The sequence below is a fragment of the Octopus sinensis genome, linkage group LG9, assembly GCF_006345805.1.
Source record: "Octopus sinensis linkage group LG9, ASM634580v1, whole genome shotgun sequence".
NCBI classification, from domain to species: domain Eukaryota; kingdom Metazoa; phylum Mollusca; class Cephalopoda; order Octopoda; family Octopodidae; genus Octopus; species Octopus sinensis.
The window spans coordinates 96161943-96174364 of record NC_043005.1 but is presented as its reverse complement, the minus strand read 5'-3'; the positions used below and the strand labels follow the sequence as shown (position 1 = coordinate 96174364).

Below are 12422 nucleotides of genomic sequence, written 5' to 3'. Positions count from 1 at the left end.
AGATTGGAGCCTGGTGCAGCCATCTGGTTCACCAGCCCTCAGTCAAAATCGTCCAACCCATGCTAGCATGGAAAGCGGACGTTAAACGATGATGATGATGAAGAACTAGAAGTAAACAGACCACCTGCCTGATGGCCCACAAATTACATTGAATTTGAAAACAAAGATTGGTATTTGTAGTAACAGATAGCAGTAAATGAATGAACAAAGTTTGTTCTTTGAATTGTACTAGACAGTAACAGTTCTCTTATGTAGTTGCTTCACTTAATGCAGCAACACTTTAACAAATGCTTTGACATCTTGAAAGTAGGGACCACATTTTTAAAATATTAAATATTAAGATATTATGTCTAATAACAAAGATATAAATACAGCTACACTGAAAATTGTTAATTTTAGTGAGGAAAAAAAAGTACACAAAGAAAAGTTTTCTGCATTGAACTGTTTTATTGAAAATAGTTTTGATTAAACTAGTTCAATTACAAGTAAAATCTGTTTCTCCATGTTGTGTACAAAGGTGACTGTTGAACACTTCCTGAGCTGTCATGTTCATCTGCTTTTACCTAGCAGCTGCATATTAATAGGTTTTAGCACAAGTAGCAATTGGCAAACTAATTTACTCAAATTACAATACATAAATTAAAAAACAAATTACTGAACAGAAACTCAAAAACTCAGACCATCTTAATGAAATTATGTCGGGAATGGTAATAAATAAATAAATAGCTCATATATTAAATATATTTAACATGTAACTGATAAGCTTGATAAAAAAAAAGTTTTAAATTAAGTCAGTGTTTCAGAAAATTACTACCTAATAAACACCAGATTTATATCTATTTCTCTTCTCGAGTTTATAATTACTCTGAAAGGTCACACAAATACCAAAACAATACTAGAATTCAAAATGTATTGCACATTCAAATTTATTTTTCAGAATCTAAATGACTGGTTATTTGGCAATTGCATTAACAGTATAATAACCTAAGTCTTTTTATAATTTTATTGTGTGGAAGCTCATACTTAAAGATTTGAGACTGGTAGGATACAAGCATCATACAAGAGATGAAAAACTCCTGTGAAAAAATAGGCCGTAGGAAAAACAGAATTTAGAAAATGGTTAAATTTTAAAGTCGGAAAACCAGTTCTTTCACTTGTTGACAAGTATTAAAATACATTCAAACTATTTCTTGTCAAATTTTGTGTTCCAGAAAAAAATATTTGATGATACATTGGTATCATCAAATATTTTTTTCTGGAACACAAAATTTGACAAGAAATAGTTTGAATGTATTTTAATACTTGTCAACAAGTGAAAGAACTGGTTTTCCGACTTTAAAATTTAACCATTTTCTAAATTCTGTTTTTCCTACAATTTCAAAATATAAGGTTCTGGGTTTTCATGTTAACTTGGATCTGGTTTAATGGTTTGTTAGCACAATAGAATAGTAACAGTGTTTTAATTTGATTACTTTTACTCAATGTTTCTTGCTCATCATCAGAATATAAATTTTTCGTGTCAGTTCTTGAGTGTATTGAATGATACACAATAATTTCTCTCGTAGTCAAATATTTTATGTGGTGCATAGTTGATCAATTGACCACAATATCTTACTAGGATTAAAAAAAATTAATTTTTTTTTAATTAGTTGAGAGGAAAGGGATTTTTTTACAGGTCCTTGAAGAGTGACGGGAGGAAAGGAGGAAGTTAAATGCTTGCAAAAGAATGTGCTCTGCTAAAGCACCCAAATACTAAACTGGACAATGGATTAAGTCTACCACCCAAGAACACTCCCTCTGACAGGGTTTCATAGTTTCTGCCTACCAAATTTCAGTGTTTGGTTGCAATGAGGTAATGGTAAGAGACATTTGGTCAAATCCCCATGCAGTGGGAATGAGCCTGAAAGCAATATCGTGATGAAGCAAGCTTCTTTGCCACACAATCATGCAAGCCAAAGTGATTCAGAGTAAGATCCAGATTCAGAAGCTGGAGGAATAAAAACCAAATACTATGATGCATTTAGTTTTATCCCTCTACAGTTTCAGAAATGATCACCACTCTTGTGTAGCATATAATATTCTAACAAGAATATAATATAATGAGAATCAATTGTGATAATTAGAGAACAGCTTGTTGATTTTGCTTGCTTGTAAATTGACATCGTGAGATTAAAATCAATATTTTGTTCAACTGAGAAATATGAAATGTTTCAGCGACAAACTAACAACAACTGCATTTCATTAAAACATTTGTTCTTTCCTGAATCAAAAACAACAAATTTATAAATTTTAAAACACTTATATAGACTGAGGGTGTACTTGGACAACTTCTAAAGCCAGCAACTTGTTCTTCCTCAATATGGCTTGTACCAAAATAGTTTGAAAGTTTTATAATGCTTAGAATGATTTCAAATCTGAAATATTCTCAAAAGTGCAACAGACTTTTGTGTTGGCTTCCAAAAAATAAATCAAGAGACAACTTAGAGTAGTATAAGAGTTTCTTTGAACTACAAGAATGCCATCAGTGAATTAATTTGTTGTAGCCAAACTAGTCTAGAAACAAAAACTAATCTTTTCCTACAGTATATAGAACTAAGAATCATCAAAAATATTACGAGTTATAATTAATTACTGTTCTTAAAAGACTATAATAATTTCTTTCCTCCTTTGAGCATCTATACTCCAAACTTAATTATTACGGGTTGGAAGGATTTACAAAATATAGCAGCTGTTTCATAGCTGATAGTTTTTTCTTGTGCCAATCTCCATTGTACCATCAAAAATCAAGACAGTAAAATATCCTTGAATGTAGCAGCTCATTGATGTAGCAATTTTCATTTTTAGCAGTCAGTAAATTAAATAGAACGAAGCCATTTATATATTAAGACACAGTTCCTGAAATATAACCCAAACTATTTTTTTATCATATGCTCATATTTCAATATCAAATATTGTGTTGGTTTTGGTTTACTGAAAAACCTTCAGATTAATTTGAAAATACATCAATATATTATAACCAAATTACTTAAAATTTAGAGCTTCTTAAAACTGAAAGTAGCTTTGTCTCTCTCTTTTTTTTTTTTTTTTACTGTGAATATATCTGCTTCATATTGCAGTATGCCATTTCTTTTTTGTTTGGTGCTGAACTTTGAATACCATCCACAGTCCTACAAGGAACAAACATTAAAAGCCAACAACATGAAGTCTTAAAGCAGTCAAACATAAAAAACAAACAAATCACGTTTACCACATATTTTTGAATGGAAGTCAATGATTCCATGTAACATTGCCATGTATATATATATATTACAAGAGAAAAAGAAGTCAACTGAGGAAAACTCCTTCAGTAAAATTTGTAATATGTATCAAAATATAAATACTTTTTTTCAAAATGGTCTAATATCACACTGATACTAGGATCAAGTCAGAGAAAGCAGGGATTATAATACAGCAGGAAAGTACTTCATATATCACTAGAAAATAAAGAATGAAGTGTTTGATGTTAAACAGACAAAAAAAAAAAAGGAAAAAAAGAGGAAACTTTTTCCCCCTTTAAAGATATATGCAATTTAGAAATAAAAATCATATTTTGTTTCAAATTTTGTTTATTTTTTTTTAAGTGATTGATATTTTGTTTTTACAAAATATTTAAACTATTGCATGGGATCTATTGTGTGAAGTGAATGAAAATATCTGTAGATAGTAAAAGAGATTGAGGCAAAAATGAATGTTCACATTTTGTCAATGGGTTTGAAAATAAGATGGAGCAATCTTTTGACAGATGATTTAAGCTGGGTGAAAGTGTGAAGTAATTCATCTTTAACGGAGAAAATATATCAGCACAATGATGACAGTAACTTCACGAAACCAATAGCTGAGCACCAGAAGCAGATAGTCTTTGCAGCTTACAGCATCTTTCAACCCACTAGTTATTAAGTAGCAATTAAATTGCAAGTGTAATCCAATTGTTGATGATGGCTTTTACCGGCGATCTCGGTGGCGATGTCGGTCTCTGGAGCTATTCCCATGTGTAGTTCTACGGAGGAAATCATCAACATCTCTCTCATACTGTAACAGAAAAAAACAAAAGGAATTGTGGGATATTGCTTAACTATGTCAGTTAGTCATTCATTTTGTCTTATATCATTTGGGGAAAGCAGGTCCTCCATTAATGAGCAAATGGCTTATCAATAAAAATTACAAGTATAAAAGTTAAAATCTCCCTCTCTAGTAAAACAAAAAATGCTTTTAAAAGAGTAAATACATTTTCATTGAAAAGAAAGGCATTCCAATAATTACAAATTATTATGGAAAGAGTTTGATGAAAATACATATATATATACACATACACACACATGTGTATATATATATATATATATATATATATATATATATGTATGTATATAGCCATCTGCATAATAATACATAAAGACATGCAACCACTAGTCATATTATATATATATATATATATATTATATATATATATATATATATATATAAAACTAAAGCATCTAGTAACTACACATTTACATAGTGACCAGTAAAATATAGTTATCAGCTAGATAACATGCAAATCACAGAGTGACTGGCATAAAAGAGATAAAATATGTAGCAGCCAGTAGAAGTGCTACATAAAACAGTAAACCATGTGGTTGCCACTAAAAGATGTAGCACTCAGGAGAAATAAATGAAAATTAAACGAATGAATAAAAAAAGAATAATAAAACGTGATGACTACTTGACTTACTGAACGTTTCTCTGCCCAAACAGCACTCGCTGAGCGTTTATCTGTGCGCCTGGGATTGGAAATCGAAGCTGGGCCATACTCAGGAGGAGTCATGTAATTTCTCGGCCGGTTATCATAATGACCAGTATAGGTGACCATTGGATCCATATGATGTCCATATGCAGGAGGCTAAAACAATGAAGATAATTGCAACAGCATTAATAATGTTAGTCTGGAAATTATGTAGATTTTTTTTTATAACAAAAATTAGGTCTACAAAATTGTCAAAAAGTGAAAACTATAAATTGAACTGACTTACTGGTGGGCCATAAGGTGACATAGGTGGCGGTGGAGGTCTTACATGTTGGAACTCTCGCATGTAGTCACTATATGACTAGAAAACAGAAAATAAAAGGGAAAAAAAAATCCCCATTTTACTGTGGATGACAGAGTAATAACCAGTAATAATTTACTTTAGTTAATGATTAATTTTAATATATGGCTATTTTAAAGTTTACTTTAAAAATTTAAATGCTAGAAATGAAAGTACTAGATACTAATTGAAAATAATCTGATGAATTTATCAAAACCTAAATCTGAAAGATTAAATAAGTAGACAATGAGTCTGCTTATAAAAATTACTCAGTGAAATTAGCAAGAGGACATAAAGATAATTTAGTAAGAAGTGTTAACTAGCCATAAGTTTAATATACAATAGTCTCATAAGATACAAGATTAGTTATACAAATGATGATAAAATAAATGCATAATTAATGCAATGGAAAATTGTAACTGCTGATGTAACTCTAAATAAATATTCCACTAGAATGAGAAAACACCATCGTTATTTTTTAAGATTAGATTTATATAATTAATTTTAAATTAATTTTAAGTATCAATGTTACTCTACTCCGCAAGAGATCATGACAATGGTAGGCAAACCAATGAAACTTTGGCAATGTTCAGCGGACTATCTAGCCAGTGTTTTAATTGAAAATAAGATGAAACACCAATAAAAATGATAATCAAGGTTACAGAATGAGTGGGGTTAGTTACATGTGTGGACACCAAAAGTGTAAATAGCAAATTTGCTTATACTCGAGGTGAAATGCATTAAAAAAAAAAAGCAGTGTGTGTGTGTGTATGTGTAAATGTGTGCACACACACATATATATATATATATATATATATATATGCATATACTTATATAATATGGAGATACTTGAATATCTATAATGGAAAATTATAAACTAAAGTCTATAAGAAATATGACAAATGGAGAAGAGAGAATGAAACTTTCTGTTTCAACTTATGAAGCTATCATGAAAAAATTACACAGATACACTAAAAGTAAATATTTTATAAGTTTTAGTTTAGTTTTTTTTAACACTGCATTTTGAGTAACAGGGTGAGCGAGGCACAGAGTGACTGAGCCACATGGTAATAAAAAGTTTTCTTTTAATTATCAACATACAGAATAACAAAGTTAAAGTAAACAAAAACAAAAAGCTAGAGAAAAGAGAACTCGAATCTAAATTTTAATTCTAGCTACCAAAAGTATTTGTTGTGATATAAAAGAAAAAAAAATTGTAGAAAAGAGAACCAAGATGTAAGCAGTGAGAAAACATTTAACAGAAGATATTATAAATGGGAACTTGACAAAGTGGCGGCTGATGTAGTTTCTAGCAGAAGAAAGGTAGAAAACAACAAGTCAAGGAGAGTACATTAAAACGATAATGTGTTAACTAGAAAATATGAAGTCTTTTATGCTTTCATTAAATATTTGATGTCTTTTTCTCTTTAATCTTTAAAGTAATTAGCTGATTTTCTTTTTTCTCTTTTCCAAAAAATAAATATATAAATAAATAAAATCTTTAAAAATCAATATAAAATATAAGATATCAATGTTAATATAGTTAACTGTTATCACAGTGAAAAGAATGGTGTACGTACAGATGGACGGACTAATGGCCGTACCCCTGCTGCTGGATAAGTCCATGAGCTCGCCACACTGTTCCACTGCTGGGCGAGCCAAAAACAAAATCGATAATATTTAGCAATATGCCAGAGATATTGGAGAATGGGCCAGGGGTGGGAATTGTGTACAGCAGAAAAATGAAGAGCAGAAGAAACACTAGACAAAAGTTTTGGATGAGGAAAAATTTCAAGGCCACAATATTTTTTTTTTTTTTTTCACAAAAATTTTTAAGGTTTCAAAAAATTTTTGTTTGAAAAAAAAAAAAAAATCAACAAAATGCTGGGAATTTCTATTTCTCTAAGAGCAGTTCCATAAACATTTGTTTAGAGGTAAATAATTGTGATTTAACAGCTTTACCGTGTAATAAATATGAACATTGTAACAGTTCAACATTGAATTTTCTTTATGCAAGTATGTGGTGCATGCACATGCATATACATATCCTGTACATGCATGCACATATACAAATTCATTTCAAAGAAACACATTAACACATGCTATTTAATCTTGCTCCCCACACATCTATCTCTCTGTGTAAAGGACAACCTAAACACTTTGAAACTTGATACGCTGTCAACTGTCAAAATAACAGGTATATAAACAGTGCAACATGACCCTATAAAAAATTAAAAATAGATAGTTTCTATAATTGCATTTTGACTTTATATATATTCCTATATGTACTTTTATTACTGACAGACAATTGTGGGGGATATGAATTCAAAATTATGAAACAAAAAACATTTAGCCCACTTCTCTACCATGTGTGCTATCTGCACATTAATAAATGAGAAATGTAGTTATAAATGTATAAGAAACATTGTTTAGAATTGAAAGGATATATCAGAAGTATAACTGAAGTATATATCAGAAACTATCTTACATTTATTTCTTTATTGCCCACAAGGGGTTAAACATAGAGGGGACAAACAAGGACAAAGGGTTTAAGTTGATTACATCAACCCCAGTGTGTAACTGGTACTTATTTGATTGACCCCAAAAGGACGAAAGGCAAAGTTGACCTTGATGGAGTTTGAACTCAGAATGTAACAGCAGACGAAATACCGCTAAGCATTTCAACAGAAATGTTTTCTTTAGTTAATAATTTTTTTCTAAGCTTTTCTAAGAAAACATTGCTTACAAAAAATATCAGTGAAGAAAGATTTTCAAAACCAAGCCAAAATCTTAATAACTGGGAAGATTTGAAGATATTCTAAGTAAAAAGAAGCTCTATTTCTTCTAATTCCCCATGGCAAAAAAAAAAGATGGATAGATCTATTGTGACAAAAATATCATTGAGTTAACGAGCAAGTCTTTATGCAGTTGACTGACCAGTTAAAAATAGCAGCTAATTTCTCTCAAATACACCAATATCATTTAGCATCTGTTTTTCCATGCTAGCATACTTTAAAAAAAAAAAAAAAGGCACTGATATACAAGAAGATGGTGAACCTGAGGCTAAGTAACATTCGAGTATGTGTAATATATCAACTCAGTTGCCTAGTTTCAATATTTTTTAGATATTTTAAGACTAAGAAAATTCATTCATAATTAGGTTTGGTAAAACGGTTCCATATTAAAACAGCATCTCTGCACAAGATTACTTAATGAGTAACAAATATCTCAAGACAACTATTTCTAAATAAAAAAAGAAGAAAGAAAATGACATTATTTAAGAAGCTAATAGTAAAATAAAGAGATGAAGTGATGAAGGAAGCCAATCAACAAGCAACAGATCAACATGCTTTGTCCAGACTAACTTCAGCGATTTGGGAGCTTTTTTTAAAAAAAATATATAGTGTCATAACCGAACAAAATTCCACATAGACAGCTGTTATGGTGCTTCATTGAAAAGAATAAGTTACACAGACATTTCAAATCACAAATAGTTTGTCGTTCAACATTATTATTGTTAATGTTTGTGTCATTGGAACATGATCTATGTTTACTGAACTGTTCTTCCAATTAGAAAGTTAGAAAGAAAATACAATACGGAATAAGCAATAAAAGGAAATTAGCAAATAATACATCTGTTACATTAATAAAATGATAAATTTAGCTTTCTCTTGTCTTTTTTTTTTTTTTTAATTCTGACATTTACGTAAAAATGAGAGTTAATGTATACTTACTCCATTTAAGAATGTTTCTCGGCGAACTCCGCCATAACGAGGTGGCCTAGAAAATGCAGAAACATACACACATCACGTAACACGACAACAACATTTAAATCTGATCTTATACTCTATGAATGTGATACAACGTAACCAAGTTGCATGAAAAAGGTTACAGAGATAAGCATTTCTTTATTGCAGTGATTGTAATTAAGTTTTAAATATTTCCAAAGCAAAATACTTACCTATCAGGCCGCCTTTCCTTGTAATATGCATCTAAATCTGGAAAAAAGAAATTATAGATCTCAGTCAAATGTAATGCTAATTTATTCACACTGTTTTGTAATTAATTATGCTGTAACTTGTAGCTTCAAAATTTTGATGGTATGATTGTTTATTTTTAGAATGACATTATAGTATAGGTGTGAGAGGCTGGATCTGGCCAGTTTGAACAAATAGATTATTTGGGTCAAATATGACCACCTTAAATGCTAATGGGTTAAATCCTAATGCTTTCAGAATTATAATTGTTTCTTACAGACATATTAATATAAATGTACTCAACTACCACCACACACACCAGACAGAATACCCACATCTTTGTAGAGAAGACTTTTTAAAATCAGGTGTGATAGTCAACAAGTCAATTTAAGTTATGGATTGATTGCATTGTGTATTTAGATTTAAAAGCCACCAGCCAATCAAACTTTCTGTTAAACATAATAGCGAAAATCTTACTCAGATTACATCTGTGTTCAAGAGGAGTGTATGTGGCCATGACTGGAACATCTCACCTTCTCAACAAAACCAGTCAGCAGCCCTATGTTGTTAGTTTGGAGGAATCTTTCATTGGCAGTGGTGGAATATGCTTAATTGTTGTTTAGTCTCTGGTCAGTCCTGACCAAAGACAAAACAACAGTTAAGCATATTCCACCACTGCTGCCAATGAGGCATCCCTCCAAACTAACAACACATAGTTGTATCCTATCCACAAAACACATATATATCATTCATGTCCGTTACAAAATATTTAAAACATAGGGCCATAAGTTTATTGATTAAACCAAATCCAGTAATTGACCAGTACTTTATTGACCCTGAATAAATGAAGGGCCATTAAGCATAGTGGGATTTGAACTCAGAACATATACTGTAAAGCATCTTTTCCAATGCTCTTATGATTCTGACTGCTCTTTAAACAGACCATATTCAGTTCAAATATTCCACCTGATTTATGTTCAAACTGATTAGGTCTGACCTCTCATCACACACCTACTCTAAAATGACATTGTCATGAGTATACAATTACATCATCAAAATCTCAAAGGTACAAGATAATGTAGAGTTATGTGAAAAGAATAAGTATTACATTTGACAGAGCAATAGGAGTGTTAAAGGATTAAATGCATTATTAATCCTTTCATTACTGTATTTCTGTTGAGATGCTCTGTGTTTCTTTCAATTATTTTAAATATAACAAAGAATTTAGTAAAATAACTTAGTTATCATTCAGCTAGTGTTAGGAACATAAATTGTGACTAAAGTTTGGTGGGAGATTTTAATTCAAAACTTATGAAAACAAGACATTTGTACTCAGAGCCAGAGCCGGTTTCAGCCGGGTTGGTATAAAAAGGGTTAAGAGAAACTAAGGTATCTTTTAATAATACATTTAAGTGAGAGTGCTTTCCATATCCAGAGGTAGTTGGCACAAATCAGTTAAAATGCAACTTTCATCATATAGAAATAGTGGGTTTTAAAAGAAAAAAATTTTTTAAGGAAACTGAACACTAGAATTTAATACATTTTGATAGATATATTGTTTGACAGGACATTTTGTGGTTGAGTTCCTTTCATAATACCAAACAACATGTGATGAAAAAAAGAAAGGGGGTATGTCATTATTATTCAGTCATGTGTAAAGTTTATTTTGAAATAAAATTCTTTTCCTATTGGAGGAGGCAAGGCAATACCAATGATATTTTGCAGAGTCTCCAAAACTGTTCAGAGAAGAGAGGAAGAAACCATCACTCACTGATAAACCTTGAGACTAGGAACCTCGTTTAAATGCTTGCAACAGGGTCCACTAAGGGTTTGACGATGATGGTGTTAAACTAGGTGACAAATTCAATTTACTAACAAGAGCTGGTACACTTAATCCAATGGGTTTCACAGTTTCCATCTACATAAATTTACTCAAAGTTGCTAAGTAGATGAAGAGCTGCAAAATAGGATCAAACCTGATCACATGTACAGGTAAGTTTTTGTGTGACTTGCCAGTATGTCATGCCAGTAAAGAAAACCATGTGTCAAAACATTACAAAAGTGGGGGATGAGGTAAACAGGCAGTATATGAACACACAATTTGCATCCCTTAGTAATTACATGACTAAGTGTCTGCTTTGAATATATCTTATCTGTAAACTAGCTAAGTAATCTTACATTGATTTGAATCAAGTATGGAAAGACATAATGTAACAATTGCCCATTCACTAACATGATCTTTCAAAGGGGAAAATATAAAATTTGATTATAAATTCATCATCCCAACATGCAACAGTAAGTGATGTGAACAACATACAGAACAGTTATGGAATGAGAAAGAAAAAAAAAGAAAAAAAATGAAGCTGTTGGTGTATATTGAATTACTATAATTGTTGTTTAGTCACAACTCAACAAGGTTCAAGCAAGTCTATGATCAAAGACATCCCAGCTTTTATCACCATAATTTTATGTGGATCTAGAACTATATTCTTATCATCATCATTTAACATCCGTTTTCCGTGCTAGCATGGGTTGGATGGTTCGACTGGAGTCTGGGAAGCCAGGCGGCTGCACCAGGCTCCAGTCTGATCTGGCAGTGTTTCTACAGCTGGATGCCCTTCCTAATACTAACCACTCCGTGACTGTAGCGGGTGCTTTTTACATGCCAGGGGAGGCTGGCAGCAGCCACAATCGGTTGGTGCTTTTTAAGTGCCACCAGCACAGAAGCCAGTCAAGGCGGTGCTGGCAACGGCCACGTTCAGATGGTGCTTTTCACGTGCCACCGGAACAGGTATCACAACTACAATTTCCATTTGATATTTATTTTGATGTTGATGTACAATAATGAACATTTCCAAATTAAGTTATACAAACCCGACTGAATAAAATTTCCTGCTGATACTTACTATTCCTATTGTCATAGTCCATACGAGATCTCTTTACTCTTGGTGATTCAAACTCCTCTCTGTGTCTTCTACGCCTGCAACATGAAGTAGAGCATAAAAAAAAAAAAGGGAACAATAAAACAATGTTGACAGTAACTGCAGCATGCAATACTTATTTGGCAAATAGACATTTACTAAAAGGGGGAAAAAATAAAATAAAACAGCCCTCAAAACAAAATGTAAAAAAAAGAGCACCAAATATATAAACATAATTTCAAGTGGCATCAGAACAGGATTCCAAGGAAGTAGATTGAAATAAAATGGCTTCAATTGCTATTTCAGCGAATCTTACTAATTTATATTTTTGGCATTTATAAAAGGTACGAAAAATAGCTTCAAAATTATACAATATGGAAATAAAATACTTATCAGATAAATTTTATTTTATTTTGATGGATTAG

The 12422-nt window shown here is 31.4% G+C and overlaps 1 protein-coding gene across 10 annotated transcripts in view; it reads right to left on the bottom strand.

Annotated features, from left to right (window-relative positions):
- Positions 1-3038: 3038 nt before the first annotated feature.
- The window catches only part of LOC115215619 (YTH domain-containing protein 1), a 71598-nt gene continuing 62214 nt past the window's right edge, over positions 3039-12422 (bottom strand). For 8 of the 10 annotated variants that reach the window (XM_029784849.2, XM_029784851.2, XM_036506180.1 and 5 more), the window contains 7 exons: positions 11983-12056; positions 9061-9097; positions 8834-8879; positions 6680-6748; positions 5046-5120; positions 4748-4915; positions 3039-4068 (listed from right to left, as the gene is read on the bottom strand). In XM_029784849.2, coding sequence (XP_029640709.1) covers positions 3982-4068; positions 4748-4915; positions 5046-5120; positions 6680-6748; positions 8834-8879; positions 9061-9097; positions 11983-12056 — 556 coding nt within the window. In that variant the 3' untranslated portion in view covers positions 3039-3981. The remainder of the gene's footprint in view (positions 4069-4747; positions 4916-5045; positions 5121-6679; positions 6749-8833; positions 8880-9060; positions 9098-11982; positions 12057-12422) is intronic. The other 2 variants (XM_029784846.2, XM_029784847.2) reach the window with 2 other exon arrangements.